Source organism: Pleurodeles waltl, chromosome 3_1 (assembly GCF_031143425.1).
Source record: "Pleurodeles waltl isolate 20211129_DDA chromosome 3_1, aPleWal1.hap1.20221129, whole genome shotgun sequence".
NCBI lineage: Eukaryota > Metazoa > Chordata > Amphibia > Caudata > Salamandridae > Pleurodeles > Pleurodeles waltl.
This window is the reverse complement of record NC_090440.1, coordinates 793,679,455-793,699,124: the sequence shown is the minus strand read 5'-3', so window position 1 is coordinate 793,699,124 and position 19,670 is coordinate 793,679,455. Positions and strand designations below refer to the sequence as shown.

The 19,670-nt window shown below is 46.1% G+C and overlaps 1 protein-coding gene across 2 annotated transcripts in view; it reads right to left on the bottom strand.

The window, feature by feature from the left end:
• The window catches only part of DENND5A (DENN domain containing 5A), a 298,910-nt gene that overhangs the window by 52,341 nt on the left and 226,899 nt on the right, over positions 1-19,670 (bottom strand). For both annotated transcript variants that reach the window (XM_069223636.1, XM_069223637.1), the window contains one exon: positions 939-1,057. In XM_069223636.1, the coding sequence (XP_069079737.1) occupies positions 939-1,057 (119 nt within the window). The remainder of the gene's footprint in view (positions 1-938; positions 1,058-19,670) is intronic.

Sequence of the window (19,670 nt, the reverse complement as noted above, 5' to 3'; positions counted from 1 at the left end):
TTGGCAATCACTATTAATATGCAAAATAGGTTGATAATGTTTGTAAAACATATCTTCCTAATCATGCTTGTGCATTAATGTTTGTAACACTTTAAAAGTGTCCCTGCACTGCCCATGACATTGTTATTGACATTGTCGTGAGCACTGCAGGGACCCCCCTGTGGCCCAAACTCTGCCTTCCAGCCACCATGAAAAGGATGGCGGAAAGGAAAGTTGTGATCACCACAGCAGTGCTGAACTCGGCACTGCTGTGGCTGACCATGACTTTCACCGCCGCCAATCTGATGGGATCTCTGATCTTGGCAGTGGTGGCGGTCTCCTGGCAGTCCAACTGGCAGCATCATAATCTGGTGGTTGGACTACCAGGGTTGCAGCAGTCGGACCGCCGCTGCAGGTACGTAATCAGGCCTTTAGCTTTTTTATGGATAGAATACCTTTATAAATTTCATCAAGAGACTTGATTACAAAACCTATATATTTGCCAACATATCAAGTACTATTTTTAAAATAGTCATCTAAATTGTTGAGAAAAATCAGTTTCTTCAGATTAAAGAACCTTTCAAAAACTGAGGTACTTGTTTATCCAAAAACTCGAGTCACCCTTCAACTTCAATAATAATGTCTTTAATTAATGTATGCTCCTTCCTATCCAATAATAATTCTACATTTACTTAGTCTTGTTCTGTCCAACATAATAATTAGCTCTTAGTCTTAAGAGTACTTTCTTTTAGAAAGCTTTTCATCACCTAATACAACTAAAAACTTTGTGTTTCTATAAATGCAAATGGTGCCCAAAATAGAGGAATATGAAAATCCCATTGTGCAAAGAATTTTTCAGACTTAAATCGGATTCTTCAAACTTATGCAGTCACTGCTTACTCACCCATTACATTAAGAGATCTCTGATAAAAAAACAGAAATTCTGGGAGAATACTTACTTGTATGTATGACCTGTAATTTCATTTCGGACCATGAGATACTCCACCAACCACTTGGCATACAGCCCTGAATTATCATGGCCTATTTGAACTGTGGTTAGCTTTCCCAAATTCTGGCACTGTAAATAAAAAGACACCAGCATTAGCATTTACATACCAAGCAAACTCATGATCTTTCCAAAGCTTGCAAACAATTATATTACCTTTAACTTCTATCTAACTGAAGAGGCATGAGATCAAATGTTATGTGGCACAGCAAATAAAATATAAACATGAATATAGTACCTTAATCTGTACACTAGGTGGTGATTCCGAGCAGGCTGGAAAAGGTGAGACATTTATTGCACTTGTTAAATACCAAAACCGCAGGATGAAATATCATCATTAGAAAAGCAGAGGGTATTCTTTGTGGTCCTTGTAGTTTCCGCAGCCTTATGCGGCTCTCAGAGGCCCAGCGACTATAGGGGTCGTGGGTGAGCCTGAGTGCGGGGCTGCGGTGTGAGCAGCCTGGCGTGGTGGTACGGGAGCCAACGTTGGTATTCCATAGCTGCTGGCGATGGCCACTGGGTTTGTGCTTTATATTGGGGCCCGCTACGGATTGCGCCTCATTTTCCAGCCATTTGCCTTATTTACCTGTTGGCTGCACCGCACAGCGCTGAGTGGTGGATCTGCGCTGGAGCAGTCTGCGGGCCGCCCATGCTCTTTGTATCTGTGGCTGACTGGCTTCTAATGCTACCCCGGTGGGGCTATATCATGCCCTTGGGTGCTTGGTTGGGTATCCTTCAATGAACAGGGGGTTTTGATGTGGCTGCACTCACCTTCCAGCAAATCTTCATGCACACGCTGAGGGGGGATGCCCCAACATGACATCGGCAGTACTGGACCTTCTCATGGGATCCCATCATCCCTGTTAAGCTGTAATTTAGTTGTGTTGCCCGGGCTTTCAAGGTGCTGCCCTTCCTGCAAAGCTCCTCCTCACCTCTTTCACTCATCTATGTCATCATACTCCCCCAGCATCCGGTCAAGCTTCTCAATCCTCCTGAAGTACAGCTATCGCTCTGCCTGTAACTTAACCATACTTGATGCATATACCATACCACCTGTTGGTCCATCCTCTGCAATCATGGGTTCGGGTGACCCCAGACAAAAAAGACTGGCCTTTGATCCACAGCGTGGTCCCTGAAGCCAGCACTCCTTGTCTGACACTGAGGCTCCTCCCCACTCGGACCCTGCCACACTGTCTTCTGATGGCAGGTCCGCCATTATGGCAGAGCTGCGGTATGGCTTCCAGTCCATCGACACGTGCCTGGACTCACTTAACAGTCGATTGGACTGCATATGCGAGCGACTCGACCACCGTACCACCAGATAAGATGAGGCGAAGCAAAGGATTTCAGACATGGAAGATGGTGCTTCCAACAATCCAAGGCGCTTGGAGAAATAGAAGCATGTTCTCAAGACCACTGTGGCAAAGAATGAAGACCTGGAGACCAGATCTCGGCGCAACAACCTACAAATTATGGGAACAGCCGAGACCACCAGCATGGGCCACCCGGATCTCTTTGATGAAAAGCTGCTGGTCGAAGTCTTTGGTCGCCAGGTCTTTATGGACACATTTGTAGTGGAGCGTGCTTATCGATTCTTGGGCTCCACCTTCCCGTTGGTGCCACTCCTTACCCGATTATAGACTGACTCCTTAATTATCTGGACCGTCATATGGTGCCCTGCCTGTTCTGCGAGTGCGGTCCTCAGCAGTATCAGGGTTCCACCTTATCGCTGTTCCCTGATTTTATACTGGCTGTACAGGAGGCTAGGTGCAAATTCACAGTTGTCAAGAACACCCTCTAAAAGCAGGGCTTGAAGTACAGTATACTCTACCCGGTACATTTTCGTGTTGGTTGTCAGTATATTTTCAAGAGTCCCACTGAGGTGGCCCAGTTCTCTAAACAACAGGCACAAAGCAATCGTTCGTCCAGACAGACCACTCCTGGTCAGCTGCCCGAGACTGCGAACCCCGCTTTGGCACCGAACTCACTGGACTGAGCTCTGCCCACCGCTTCCTCCTGCTTACTTATGGCCAGATGCCTTTGGCTCCTTCAACTCCTCTTATTGCTCTAATGGACCTAGTGCACTTGGTGCCTACTTTTCACTTTCTTGGTCATGGCTGAGACATTTCGGAAACGCTCATTGATATTAACTTTCTTTACTATTGTTATTTGTGACATACACACTCCCCGAAGTATTGCCACCTCCCTGAGGTGTACACTGACTGTTTGCTGTTATGTTATCTTTATGTTTTGATGCATATGTGCCAGTCCTTTGGACTCTGGTGTCGGAGTGGGAAGGGTTTTGTTGGATATTCATGTTTGTTTGGTTCTGCTGCTGCTATTGCTACACTGCATCTGTGCGCTTTGCAGATTAGGCGCCCTTTTATTTCTCTGTGCTATTTCAATACACTACTGGTCACCCTAGAGATGCCTCTGGATTAACTCTTACGTCTCTATTGTGGATCATCTGCAGGTTAAATAACCCAAGGAAAGGAAAACAGGTGGTTTCTTATCTTAACAAACAACATCAAACTGGTCTTTCTCCAGGAGATGCATTTATCACCCCATGAGAACTGCAGGTTTGCGTCTGCTTGAGCAGCAAACCGATTACTTTCCTATTATAGTACCTACCCCAGAGGAGTTTGCATCCTAACTCACAAATCTCTGCCATTCATCTATCACTATCATGTAGCAGACACGGATGGCAGATATTTTATTAGTAATGGGCATCCTGGCTGGCAAGACAATCCTCCTCCTTAACGCATATGTACCTAACATAGATTCACCTGAATTCTATCACACACTGACCTGCCTGCTAGACTGCTTTGCATCCGACCTTGTCCTATTACGGGGAAACTTCAACATCACTCTCCATCCCCTGATTGACTCAACCAGCCCCCCCACCATCACTAAATCTTGCTTGCACCACGCATTGCAGGATATTCTGGACACGTATCAGCTTAGCGATTCATTGCGCATCCACCAACCCCACAAAAGGGGCTTCACCGTCTACTCCGCTCCACACAACACCTGGTCCCCCTATCCCACACTGCCTTGCTTTTGCCTGTATTCAGTTCAGAACTATTATAGTTGATCAATGAATACTTTGAATTGAACTCCAGCTCGGTGGCCACATACGCAACACTTTGGAGGCCTTCAATGTTTACATCCAGGGCATTTGTATATCCAAACAAGCAGTAATCCTTCGATGTATTCGGAATGATTTGGCCAAGGTAGAGCAAGAGTGCCTCACCCTCAACTGTTATGGTCACTGCACCGTGCATGGCCCACTGTCACATGGAGACTAGGTACCTCTGCAGGAGTTCTAGGAACTTGCTGATCGTAAACTGGCTTTCCTTGGCAAATACGAGCAGGCCCGTCACTACTGTAAGATCAAAAGACCCGGTTGTACCCTTGCGTGTCTACTTTGTCCCAACTACCAGAGTTCTTATATCACAAGTGTCATCACAGAGACAGGTTCTGCTGTCACCGATAACGCTATCATAGCATAAACATTTCAGTATTACTATGAGCAACTCTACACCACACAGTTTATGGATGAAACTAACACACTTAACTCCTACCTCTCTGAAATAGCTATAGTGTGAATAGCTGATGGGCAGCAGCAGTTCTTGGCATCCTGAACTACTCATGAGGAAGTCGCACAGGCAATAGATGCCTTGGGTGGATCTAGGGCCCCTGGCCTAGACGGTCTGAGTGGCAAATTCCTTAAAGCATTTAAACAGGTATTAATACTCTGTCTCTCAGAGGTATATGCCGATGCCCTCAAGGATGGTGTTCTCCTGCCCACGTTCTGTGAAGCAATCATCACTCCTCTGCTTAAGCCGGGTAAATCAGCTGATCGTTACACATCATATCGTCCACTTTCTCTCCTCAATTACGACAACCACATTTTGGCAAATGTCGTTGCAACATGCCTGGCCCTACTCCTGGAACAAATTATTTCCCCATTACAGACAGGATTTGTACCACATCGTTCCACCACTATTAACCTCTGCACCATATTCTCAGTCCTGAATCAAATTTCTCCTTCTCTCCCCAGTGCTGTGGCCTTTCAGGACGCTGACAAAGCATTGAATTCCATAGAATGTCCCTTCCTGAAGGCTACTCTTCAAAAATTAGGTTTGCCACGTAATTTCAGCAAGCTTATTATCCTCTTGTATGCCTCTCCCATGGCTCGGTTGCTGATCAAAGGCCTGGTAATCAATGCTTTCCTTATCTCCAGGGGAAGTCGCCAGGGATGTCCCTTTTCCCCTTTATTATCACCCTTGATCATTTAGTTTGTCATCTGCACAAGCGCCATTTACACAGAGGGCTCAGGTTCCACAAGGAACAACCTGACATCTTGTCTACGCAGAGGATATTCTTCTCTTTGTGTGTGATCTCCCCACATATTTTCCATCCATTACCCAGAACATTATATGCGACGGGGCATCATCTGGTCCCTCCATCAAATGGAGCAAGTCTTTTTCCACTAAACGACACCACTGTTCCGTAGGTGCTAGAATATCCTCTCTGCTGGTGCACCGACCCCCCCAAATCCTAAATACCTTGGGATGCAGCTAGATGAGAAGAGGGAGGAGGTGATTTGATCAACTACGGCTCTGCAGTTGACAAACGCACTACACAGATAGATCGTTGGATCCATCTCCCTCTATCCATCGCCGGGCAGATGGCCATCATCAAGATGGTGGTTCTTCCACACTTTCTTTTTTCTTTTTAAACATTGCAATTGCCCGACTAATTTCTTCTTTTCAAGTCTGCGCAGCCTCCTGACTCCCCTGATCTGGGCATACCGTTGTCCCAGAATCAAATGGGAGACATTAACCCTCCCATATGCCCAAGGAGGTTTTGGCAAGCCGGACTTCCAATTATATTACTTGGCCACTCAAAGTCATTTCTTTTTCTGTTGGTATCACCCAGATTCCAGGCTTCCCTATCTCAAACCTGAGAGCGACCAAGCATAGCCAATACCCTTAGCTTCAGTCCGGCCCTGCAGCTTACCTCGAGAACCCTCTGACATTCACACCCACTCCACGACTTGCTGGGCCTGGTCCAAACTCTGTAAATGTTTGGGTGCTACCCTTTTATAGTCTCCTCTCATTCCCTTCAGCAACAACCCATGTCTCCCATTGATTCAGGAGACAATGGTGCAGCGAGCGCTCTCTTCCAGTCAACTAAATACCATGGGAGATCTCTTTACAAATAGCAGGATTGACCTATGCACTTCATTTGAGTCTGCAGGGACCCCATCCTCCATTAATAAGTTCACCAGATTGCGCCTCCATAGCGCCTTGCGCAAGAAACTCCTCACTCCCCCTGAAGAACCAGTTAGGTTCTCTCCTCTCACATTGGTGGTATGCTCTGTTGACAGATCAAGATTAGTGCCTCATCTCTATTACACCTGTCTTCCACTTAAGCCAGCCAGTACACTTCGGCCTCGCATGGTATGGGACCATGATCTAGGTTATTACATCCCTGATAAAACATGGGCCTACTCTTGTACAGAAACTAAGCGAGTATCCCCTAAATAGCAGACATAAATTCCTGCATTATAAATACCTGCATAGGGCATACACTACCCCCAAAGCCCTAGCCCGCTATGACCCCGCACACACACATCAGTGCCTCCCATGTGCAGCTGACCATGCTGATTTCACACACCTTACCTGGAATTGCAACATTGTCCGGACCTATTAGACTGCCATATTTGCTTTCATCTCCACTATTGTGGACCACACCATAGATCCAGATCCTCTAATGGCACTATTAAGGTATGTTAAATCCTTAAGCCCTGGCCTTTGGAGATTCACTGCCATGGCCCTGCTCTTAGCTAAACAATGTATAAACTGTCTATGGGGCAGTAATGCACCACTCACCACTACTGACTGGCTGAAAGATATGTGGTACTGTGATAAGACCAGTAAATTCTATGCCTCCCTCTAGCCTCCCATCTCTAGGCCTAAAGACGTAGGGCACCTCTCTGAACATATCTCGTGACTCTGGATTCTACTGTCTCCAAGGATGCCACTGATAGACTCACCTATTTCTTCCCCCTAACCCCTTTTCCACCTCACCCCCTCCTTTTTCCCTAATCCTTTAATGATTGCTACCAATGTGCTCACTGTTATTGACATCATATGTATTATGGAATGTACTGTTCGCCTATGGATGTGATGAGCTTATTCTCTCTTTCTGTACTATGGCAGCATTGTTTGTTTCCTTATGAAAACTTAATAATTTTTTTTTTTAAAGACAGTAAGAACAGCAACATACAAGCTTGATAATTGGCCTCACACCCAATCGTGATTAATTACATATGGGCACAAATCTCATTATACATTTGAATTGGAAGTGCACAAAATATCATTACCTGGCACTACTTCATACATACATGGTTTGCAATAGGGTATTTTAAACTGCCCCAGATATCTTCAATATTTTTGAAAGATCTAGTTTATACTTCTTCATTTCTGAAGTGTGCTAAAAAATCTTTAACAAAATTAATTTCGCCAAGTGCAAGATCCAGCCATTTGTACAAAGCATTTTGATAAATGTAGTGCAAACCTACAGCCAAATATGTGTTTAAATTTTGCTATCATTCTGTTTTATGACCACTAACCACATTTTTCAGTAATGTTACGATCACTCAAATCATTTTTACTGATCAATACACTACATAGACAAGCACTGGCATATCCAAAAGGTCTAGCCTTGGAAAACATGCATTTTGTAATTCGTTTTTGCAGACATTATTTATTTATTTGTAGTTCCAATTCTTTAAATTCGTCGACAGCACATACAATACATTAAAAGACATAACAAGTAAAACGCGTTCAAATCATAAAAATGGATAACAACTAGACATAAAAACATTCACATTCAATTTTCTAAAAATAATTCAAAAAAACTTTAGATGCAAGCTAGCGACTTGGGCAACACATAAACAAACAATACAGAATGGCTCACTTAATATATAAAAGAAATGGTAAAAATACACAAAAATATAAAAAGAAAGCAGTGGCTCAACAGCCCAGGTACATCAACCATGGTTCTAAAGCACACTTTTTTTCAAGTGGCTTTGCATATTATCATCAATTATAGAGCAAGACAGCTAATGGGAGAAGAGTGCTGACCCATTGCCCCATAGTGTATGCTGTAGTGGGTAGAAGCAAAATGTGAATGACACTAGAAGATACTAATGGAAGAAGGGAGCTGACCTAAAGCCTGTGTGTATGCATGAAAGTGTATATTTTTATTGTGCAATTTTGATGAAAAATGAGACTCGTTGGATAGGTAGAGGGGTTTCTAGTCCAGACCTAAAAAAGCATATGCTCAATTGATTTAAAAACCATTTTAAGCTGCAGGAATCATTGTTTTAACAATTTACGCCCAAAACACTAATATTTCTCATGTTATGTTATTACTGTATGCATCAAATCAGATTTCACTTGAAGGCATCAGATCATTTTACTATAAACCAATTGGTGATTCAAAAAATACTAGAAGAATCTAGGGTAACTACCATTTTAAGAAGAGAATGAAGGAGGTAGTGCATTGTTCCTGGGTGAGGATTGTTTAGAGTGGTCTTTAAATGACAGTATTGTAAGGGTGAGTCTTATTGATTCCAGCAGAGTTCCAGGGGCTTGGCAGGTAAAAACCCACTTTACTGTTTTAGATTGGATTTGTTTTACCTTTAGTGTTTCAAGTAAAAATGTGGTTTTGCTTCATGATGCAGACACTGAATTTGAGTCTGGCCTATAGTGATGTCCAATGTAATTGGAGCTGATGTGGGGATTTATGGTTGTGGTATTTAACTCCCAGCAACAAGTAAACGTGTTGCATTCAGGCGTGAATGACTTAAGTGATGTTTGCCTGTACATGTGAGAAAGCACCATTGCTCGAATGTACCACCAGTTTGAAGCACTGGTAGAATCATAGGTTTGGCTCAGTATTCAGGAACAGCTAACATCAAGTATGAAACCAAAACACTGGTATTCTGACAGATTATTAAACATTTATGAGCATTTGACTTCCTGTCCTTTATCATTATAATTCCTTAAAAACACTTGTCAGTCATAGTTTGTGCATAAAGGAGCATGTTTTCAAAACAATTCACAAGTAAAATGTGTTGGTAAGCAATATCCTAAGGTCATATGAAAACCTCTTTCCCTCCAGACCAATTAGATTGGTAGAGAAAAAATATAAAATGCAGAAAAAATACTAGCGCTATCCAATGAGCCGGTGCTGAACGCCTTTCCTGAACACAGACTGCTGAAATGTGTCTTGGTGTCAGCTATTTTCACAGTATTTTATTTGGATTTATTGAGAACCAGGAAACACAACAGAACTCTTCCAACCACACCCATGAACCCTAATAGAGATGTGTTCATGAGAATTTACCAGCAGAGCTCAAAATCCTAAAAGACATCTGATGGGGAACAATGTGTATTTTGTTACAAAACACCAAAGTATCAGATAATGGCGGACAGCCTCACAGAAAACTAATCATCAGTATGCCTAAAAAAGCCTCGGAGCAATTAACATGAGGACCATCATAGTAAAAAGTGAAAAAGTATGTTCATTAGCTGTTATTGTTTATTTAGTGGTCCTTACTCTATGTCCCTTTCAGTCAGAATGTACCAAATGCAACATATAGAGTGCAGTATACAGGAACTATATTAACATGTTTTATAACTTAGCACACCTAATGATGGCAGCCTTTCAAATAGGCTCCTCATCTCCATTTGTTTACATCAAGTGCCAACCTCCTCTCTAGAAAATGTGACAGACACAAGAGATGTGCTGCAAGGGATTAGGCACAGTTAGGATCAGGAGTTGGCGCTGAGCGACTTACAAGGCAGGTCTCTGAATCTATGTAATTAGTCGTGTGGGTTCTGGACAGCTCCTGTGAGCCACAAGCGTGACTGTCTCTACCCAGAGCAGCTCAGCCTCTGAGTGAGGAGTTTGCCAGGACTGAGATGAGAAGCCAATAATTCCTGCAGCTAGTCTCCAGTGGAACATTACTGAAAAATATCCCAGGGTTCTATACTGTGGAAGCAACTGAATATGTTTTACGCACTAGGGAGCTATCTTCCAGTGGTGCCTGAAGGGTTAAATGGCTGCTACTGTGGTTCCCCACCCTATCTCCGAAGCCAGTCTTTCCCCATTTAAGGGGCATATGTCTGGGGACAGGAACATTTATACTGTCTGATGAATGGCATATGATTTAAGGCGAACTACATCTTGACTTTTGTTTGCATCAACATCAAACATCCCAGTAGTGTTGAAGTATCAGAGGTGATCTGTTCAGTAGACTAATGCATTCTGATGATTAGAGGATACAATAAAATCTTATTCAACATAGTTGTAACACAAGTGCTTCACAATCCCTCCAAGCAGCATACAGATTTTCAAAATCCTTTGGCATCATCAGTTGCTCCAGGCCAGGAAATAAGGGAGGAGTATCCTAATTAGGATGGAGTCTTCATCGAGCAGGGCTTTGCAAGTCAGAGTGTAGCATTCTGATGGATGTTTCATGAGATCCCTGACATGGCACCTTGGTCACCGGAAGCAGCAGAGGGTATTAACAACATATAGGCCCTCATAATGAATATGGCGGGATGTCCCACCGCCAACTGTGCCAGCGGTCAACAAAAGACTGCCAGTGTTGGCGTCCGACATCCCGCCATATAATGACCCCTGGTGTCTCACCGCCATTGATGGCGAGGCCCGCCATGCGCCATGCTGGCGGTCAGTGGCAGGGGTGGATGCTGCTTCACCCTCACCGCCACGTCACTCCCTACACCGCCACGCCTATAATGAAGCAGTGTTAGGCATGGTGGTGTATGGAGAGGCAGTGATGGCGGCAGAGCAGCATCCAAGGATCCAGTTCCCCCCCGGAGCAGCGCGACAGAAAACGTAAGTGCTGCCCGAGAGGGAAGGGTGTGTGTGTGTGTGTGTGAGTGTGTGGGTGCATGGGGGTGTGCGTGGGTGTCTGTGGGGGGGGGGGTGTCTGGGTGCATGTATGCATGTGTGCATGTCTGTGAATGGATGAATGTGGATGTAGGGGTTTGGGGGGACCTGTATGTAGGGGTGGGGTATGGTGAGGGTCGGGGTGGGGGGACCTATTTGGGGTTTTGGGGGTGGAGGGTTGGGGATCGTTTTTTGGGGTTCAGGGGGTGGGGGCTGTTCTAGGGGCTTGGGGGGTGGGTTGGTGTAGTGGGAGGTGGGGAGGGGCCAGGCATGTCACATACAGGTGACAGGAATAATTATTAGTGTCACCTGTATGCACTCCACCAGGGATTTCCTGGCGGGGTACTTCGCCAGGGAATCTCTGGTGGAATAGGGATCGTAATCCCACTGCCTGACCTGCCTCCACCGCCGGGCCGAATGTGCTCACAGTCGGCTCGACGGGGACTGTGGCCTGGTGGTGGGTGGTAGTGAACTGGCTGCTTTGAAGCCTGTTCACTCCTATGTTCAGAATATGGCAGTCTGGGCTGGGCCGTTCATAATGACCACCATAGTGACTAAGGGGGTCATTATGACCCTCGCGGTGAGTGTTAATGTGGCGGTAGTACTGCCAACAGGCTGGTGGTACATACCGCCACATTATGAGAATGGTGGGTTTGCTGCAGCCAACCCGCCACTTCGCCACTCGTACTGCTAAGGCGGTATCAGCCGCCGGGCCGGAGATATCAATCTCCAGCCCGGCGGCCAGCACATTACCGCCAGCGGCATTATGATCCTGCCTACCACCATGGTTTTCACCATGGAACCATGGTGGTAGGTCCTACTGGTAACAGGGAATTCCTCCCCTGTCACCGGTAGGTGGCTCTACCACCCCACAACACACACCTGACACCCCCACCCCCATCCAAAGCCCTCCCACCCAATATACACACACTAACCCTCCACATTCACATACGCACCTCACCCCATCCCAACACACACACACACACACCCCACCCCCGATTCAAACACACCCACCCCCTCCAGTCGTCAAACCCCCCCCAATACACGCACACACCCGTAGACATGCACCACGCATACACCCAATCACTCACACTGGCATACACGCATTCATACACGAATACTTCCAGACATGCTCGCACACATTCTTACACACAATCACACTGACATGCAGACAGGCACTCACTTCACCATTCTTACACGCATTCACTCACACACATACAGCCACGCAAACAACACAACACACACAGACGCATTCACACACTCACTCACACATTCATGCACACACTCAGACACACACACACAACACCCCACACCCTCCCACCCCCTCCCTTGTCGGACACCGACTAACCTTTGTTGAGGAGGTCTTCCGGCAGGGAAAGAGAAAGGGCACTGCTACTGCCAGCAGCGCCTGCCAACAGAACACTGCCAGGCCGTATTGTCATAATACAGCTGGAGGCATTCTACTGGTGTGGAGGTGCTGGTGGTAGCAGCGCCACCTTACCACTGTCCGCCACCATGAACACTGCCGGATTTCCGCCCTTCTTGTGGCGGAAGTCTGGCAGTTGTCATAACATGGCAGACGGATGGTAGCCGCAGTGATGGTATTTAGGCGGCCGTCACTGCAGCAGTAGGCGGTTTTTACCGCCAATGTCAAAATGACCACCTATGTGCGCTTTGCTGTGTAATAAGCAAAAAATTGCAGTGAAACTCATCCAGCTAATTACTCTCCTACTCAACCCAAACCCTTCCCCTTACGTATAGAGTGCAAAAGAGTTTTAGCCGCATCTACTGTGTGGACTATATTTGACCAGCCCTTAAAAGAAACTTTTAGGTTTGATTGCTGGATAAGCCCAGCCAGAGCGCCTGCTTTTTGGAATGCCGGAATCATTTCCTTCAGTTCCCTCCTCCTTCATGCAGCAGCAGCTGACATGTCTGAATTTTTTTTAAAGGTGTAGTCGCCAGGGATCTGATGTACTTTGCTCTTAATCGCCTGATGTAGAATGTGTTCTTTAATACGAAAGTCATCAAACTTCACCAGTATTGTTTGGGGGTATTTAGCATTAAGTGGTTGCACTGCCGGTATGCGATGAGCTCGCATAATGGAGAGAACCACTGTCCACCAGTTCCGGGAGTACATGTTGTTTAGTAAGGTCTATACTCAATTCTATAATAGTCTACCCATTCTCGTGCCTTTCCGGCACCCTCGTGAATCTTAAATTGGATCTATGTGAACGGTTCTCCGCGTTGTCCATCCGGATCTGCAATTCCAGCAGATCCGATTGGGAGAAAGAGGGGTGGGATGGGTGGTGGTCCCGGATTGTCCAGACGGGAGGGCCCCAGGTGTTGGCCACTTAAGGGGGGGAGCGGGTAAAAGGGGGATGGTGGGGTGAGGTTGCAAACAGGAAGGAGACTCCAACTCAGAATAAGAGTAGCCAATTTGGGAGACATGGATGTAGTATGATAGATATGCAAGATGGAACACATGATATCAGAGGGTGCAGGGCTCGGTAGAAGCAACAGATGGCTACTAAGGGAGCTATAGAGTCTATAAAACAGGACATACCAAAGGGTAGGCCCAATCGGTGGGAAATTTGTTCAGATGCTAAAATGATCCAATGGCAGGGTTAAACGCCACCTTGAGAATTGTTTCCTGGAATGTTAATGGGCTAAACAATAGGAGAAAAAAGGGCGCAATTGAAGAATGGGTCAAAACACTGAAACCCTCCGTAATCTTATTGCAGGAAACCCATATTCCGGCTAGTAAAATCGGGGGCTTTGTCATGTTTAAAAACTGGGTTGACTATAAGGGGGTTGCGGCTGCCCAAGCTGCTCATAGGGGCACAGCGGTATTTCTAGACTGGGGGCTCGAGTCCTGGATTTTGAGAGTGATAAAAACATGTGCTGGTGTTGGGTGAACTGCAAAATATTAACGGAGAAGCTTACTTTGTGAGCCTGTACGCCCCCCTGGTAGATGATCCCGGGCCACATGAGGACCTTTTTCAATCTCTTCTACACCTTACAGGTAAAATTATTATCAGTGGAGTTTTCAGCTTTCTCCAAGACCCGTATATTGACTCCTAAGTAAAAGGGAAGAAGCAACACAAACCTAGACTGGCGAAGGTGTTTAAGGACTACGAAAGAATACTGGTGCTAGGCGACCCTTGGAGATTATCAGCGCCAAACAAAGGAGAATACACATGTTTTTCTGGTTGTTTTAAAAGCGCGTCACGCATTGGTTTCTTTCTGGTGTCCAAAACGCTTCACTTTCAGAATCAGAATTCCAGCCTTTCGGATCATGCAGTCCTTATCCTAGATACATTATTATCCTTACACTGGGGTTTGCTGCAATCTAAAAGGTGTTTTTTTAATCAGCAGCTGCTTCAAGAGGAAGGCTGGGTACAGGTTTGCAGACTTGAAATTAAGGACTATCTGAATAGAAATAGAGACTCTGCTTCTCTTAGTACAGTCTGGGACTCTTTAAAAGCCTATATTAGAGGCATCATAATTTCAAAGGAGGCAGCAGACAGGTGACATCTTAAACAACAAAATAGGGTGATGGAAGACACAGTTCAGTGTAGGTTGGACAATTATCTTCGGTCCCCAACGGAGAGCAATAAGAAAGCATTGGATTTTGCTAAATAGGCACTGTTGGATAGACATACGGATAAAGCAGAAAGAGCGTTCCAGTCCCACGAGCAAAAAGTTTATGAGGAGAGTAACTTCATGGGCAGATTCTTGGCCTGGCAAACACGAGATCAAGCGGCCTGTAATATGATCCGTGCCTTAAAATGCCCGATTACGGGGGAAAAATACACCAAGGCTAGCGCAGTGGGGGATGTGATGTTGAAACACTACAGGCAAATATATTCCCAAACCCAGACTATTGACTGTACGCCAATGGGGGATTTTAGGGGAAATTAAGCATTCCCTCATTATCAAGGGGAGAGGATATCACCCTCTCCCAACCTTTCATTAAGTCAGAATTAGTAGAAGTGGTGAAACATTTACAGAATGGGAAAGCTTGTGGTCCCGACGGACTTCCAGCAGAATTCTTTAAAGAATTCATCGATGTCTTAGCAGATGACTTTCTGGGGCTTATTATTAATATGTTAGATGGCGGAATGATCCCTAACTCCTGGCGCCTGGGGAATGTAGTCAGCTTTCCTAAAAAAAGATGTTTCATGAGATCCAATCCAGGTTGAAGGCACAGGGATGAATCTTTAGTTTTACCAACCCCCAGAGTGATGAGGATCACAAAAGGAGCCATAGCAACAGCTGTTCTCTCTGTCACAGGCTTCCACATGCACCCAGAAGCCAAAGGTTTTGCTCCTTGCTACAGGAAGACAGACATTCCATGGCAATGTGTTTTATGGAACATTAACAAGACACTTTCATCATTACAGCACATAGGCAACAATGACATATATTCAATAAAATAATGTTACCCAATGAGCATCTGTTCGTAGTTTGTAGTGCTGTAGATTGCCCTTCTCTGAATACTCCCGACAACTGCTGGTGGGCTTGGATACTGCAAGCTGTTTTTGTTCGAAGAAGTTTCTTTAGAGTCATGTAGCAGTATGCGACTCCTCCCTTAGTTGGCAATGCAGATGGGCACCAACTCCACTGTTATATTGTTTTTCGCACAGCAGGTGAGCACAAGTATGGAGTGGTAATTACTTAGAATATGGTTGCCATGCAAATTATGTATTACAGTAATGAATATGTAAGAACTCCTTTCAGATGGCCAAGGGGCACGCAGGGGCTACTGGGCCCAACCAAAGTGGTTGAGGCCTGTGTTCCCTGATTTCCTGGGGCCCAAACTACTATGGATCCTACTCAACTGGGCCAAGTACCCCTTCTGCATTTGACTCTCAGTGGTAGCTGTAGCCGAGCAGTAAAGTCTCCCTCAGGGGCAGGGGTGGTGGGGGAGGGAGTGTAGATACAGGTCAGTGAACATGACTCATAGCTCTAAGAGTAACCAGTACGAACAATACTTGCTTTTATAGGGAAAAGAAGCATTTTATTTCTAACTCTACATATGCAAAAGAATATGACATTCAGACGCAGCAAATCAATCACCTTGAGGTCTGGGCTCTAGTACTTGTCAGGCAAATCCCTGTTTTACCCTCCTTACTGTAACATTTTTAGGGTTATTCCCTATTCACGGTGGCTGCATCCAGGGAATGCTCACTATTAAGCCATACTCATGAGCCCCCTTTGACTCTTCAGGATTTAGTCAAAAGTGTCCATGATGCCGCAGCACAGTTAGCAGTGAGTCTCTCGGGGCCCAACCAGCCCAGTTCATAGCTTACCGGATCTTGCATCACAGAAGAGTTCAGCGATGCAGTGCGTGCCCTCTGCATCAGCACCTGTGAGTCCTGCTCTGCTAAGAGAAGTCAGGCTGCCCGAGGCCTACATGGCAGCACCCAGCGGGCATAGGCTCTCCCATTTGAGTGGTGCTGAGTGAAATCCTTTCTTCAGCTCTGGAATAGAGCCAAGCAAAGGTGCAATGTCATCACGGTGTCCTTGGCAGTCCTCAGTGATCTGTCAGGGGCAGCTCCTTTGCAGTTCAGGTCCAATCTGCTAAACGTTACCTCAGTCCTTCCTTTGCGGGGTGGTCTTACTCCTTTGCAAAGTTGGTACTGGCAGCCCCTCCTGGTATACAGGAATCCATAGTACTGGGTAGTACAGTGCAGGCTCCTATGGTACAAGTGCCCCCACTAAGACGGTTAAGAGTCTCAACACTTCTCACAGTGGCAATGTTGCATCTGGCCTCCTTTGACACACAGGTTCGCCAAGTCATGCACGGTGCTTAACTGACAGCTCAGTCCACGGTGGCCCTCTCCTGGCATATAAGAGTGTGAGGGTTGCCGAGCTGCCACTTGTGCGCACGGGCTATGACTCAATTGGTTCACAGAGTAGTCCTCACACTTTGCACAGGGAGTCCTCACAGTAGGGCTTCCCACTGGACCTCACTACCTCCAACACTCTAGCAGGTAGGCGTTTGTGCTCCCGGCTAGGTGATCTTGGTTTTCTGAATGATGTTGCCTCACCCAACAGAGAGGCTAGCATGCCTTTGCCCCCAGTCCTGATGAAAGGCAGATGTTTCGCAGAGCTTCACCTTTTCACACAGCTTTCCCCTTTTGACAGATGAAAAACTTTGGGGTCCCAACTTCCCCTTCTTATAGTTCATTTCCAGACACCAAAATGTGATTTAGGGCCTGTCTTTGAAGTTTTATGTTCAGCTTCTTTTGAAATATCCACTTCTCTTTTTCTTCTTGCCTCTTGAAAGTATGTCTGTCACAGCAGCCATGTTTTCAAAGCGGATTGACGCACAACACAATTCATGGGAGTGATCACAGTTCACGCCTAGATGTCAGCCAGAGTGATATGAGCATCAAAATATGAATCCCAGGCTCCCAGCCCTACTTTTTATGATTCCCTTATCAGCCCCACCCCCTTTCCTGAGATGTGTCCAGTCCCCTTTCTTGTGATCCATCTCTGAATCAAAGAGCAAACTTTTGAAATGTAAAGGGAGGGTCCCTTTCCTCATTGTGTCTCACAAGCTCACAGGAATGCAGCAATACCCAGTCTGTCTGAGGGACTCCTCTACTTCTCATGTCTTCACGAAGCAGGCCTGGGCTTCCCATAATGGAACCCAGGGTCAGCCATGTAATGCACCAATACAGGCACACATACTTGATGTACATTCACAGCACATTTAGGCCCTCATTATAACATTGGCGGTATATACCGCCTACTGCAGCTGTGACAGCCGCCAAAAGACCGTCGCCGTGGTTACCAGCCATCAGCCGTATTATGACCACAGCCGAATTTCTGCCAGAAGGATGCCACGCCAGTAGACCACGCAGACCGTATCATGACCATTGATACAGCCTGGGACCCCCTCACAAAAGGTAAGTTGGGTGCTCCGACAGGGGAGGAGGTGGGGGTGTTGTGTGTGTGTGGGGATGTATGTATGTCTGTGCGTTCATGAATGCAGGTGTGTGTTGCGTGTTGTGTGTGTGTGCATGTATGGATGTGTGAGTGCGTGTATGTTGTGTGAATGCGTGTGTGCTTGTAAGTATGTAAGTGTGTGTGGATTTGTATGTGAATGGATGTCTGCATGCGTGGATGAATGTGGGAATGAGTGTGTGAATGCGTATGCGCACGAAGGGGAGGGGTCTGGTGAGGGTGGGGGGGTTGGGGGAAACCTGGGGCCAGAGAGGGGGTGCGGGGAAGACCCCTATCAGGATTCCCTGTCACTGATAGTGCCTACCGCCATGGTTTTCGTGGCAGTGAGGAATCCATGAAAACCATGGCGGTAGGAGGGGTCATAATCCCGCAGGTGGGCTAGTGACGGCCGCTGGGCTGGAGACTGATGTCTCCAGCCCGACGGTCGTTACCGCCGTGGCGGACTCTGTGGTACATTAGCAGTTTGGCTTGAGCCAAACCGCCATGTCTTAATATGGAGAAAAGTACCACCAGCCTGTTGGCAGTACTTTCCTCCATATTAACGCCGTATGCCGAGGTCATAATGACCCCCTTAGTATCCAGCACTGTTACCTCCATGCACTGTACCATTACAAGTATGCATGCATTCAGTTCACACTTTCCGTTTGTGCAGGCTGTTCATCACAGAACCTTTTCTAGACTGTACCAGGGTGTGCCAATTGCAACACACATACTGCTAGCACACACACTTATCCATGTGCGCTGCACAACACTTCTCTCAATGTATTGTTCTTCATGCAAGCACACACACACCCAGCACATGCTTTCAGTGTGCAAGCACTGCACAGCACCACATCTCTCATGTAATATAGTTGCAACACATACATACACCCATTACCTGCACTAACCCCACATATACTGCACAGCACAAGAGATGAAGCAAATAACAGACAATACCTTGAACAGCTGGTTTAGGGTCGTCCAGATCATTATAATTACAGTAGTGTATATATTATCCCCATTTTGCTGCATAGAAAGCTGTGGTAGTGGGTCTATGAGCTTCATTTTGGATGTCCATACAGTTCTGTGGAAAATTCAGATAGCTGAACTCTTAAGATCTCAGGTTCCAAATTGCTAGATTGAGTTGGCTGGTCTGGTAGCTGATCTTGGCCCGTTCCTGCGTGAGAAAGTCCAGCCTGTTCTGGGACTTCTCGTAAGGAGTAACAGACATTTCGAGGAGTGGCCCATGTGAGAGCCACCAGAATGGATAAGGGAGATTTGCTGTAGGTTCTTTACCATGTGCCGAAGGAGTGGGAGAGAAGGAAAGGCATAAGGAAATATCCCAGACCAGTTCATCCATAGAGCATTGCCTATGGAAGCCTGTAGGTGAAGTTTTGACGTATTGCATTTTTGCAAGCAATGGATAGGTCTATATATGGGAACCCCCAACTTTGGGTAGTGGAGTGAGACTTGTGGTAGAGCTCCCTCGCGTGCACTTGTTGAGTAGCTATGCAGTGTTTTTGTCTGGGAGGTACTCCACTAGGAGGTGGATCATATGGTAAATCTTCCAATGCCAAATCTTATGTGCCAGTGCTGATAACTGGCATGTGCCACCCTGTTTCTGCAGGTAATACATGTAGATTAAGATGTCTGTCTTTATTGGCACTTCTATGCCCAAATGTTGTGAAACAAGCCTTTGAGGGTTAGGTGAATTGCCAGAAGTTCCAGGTAGTCC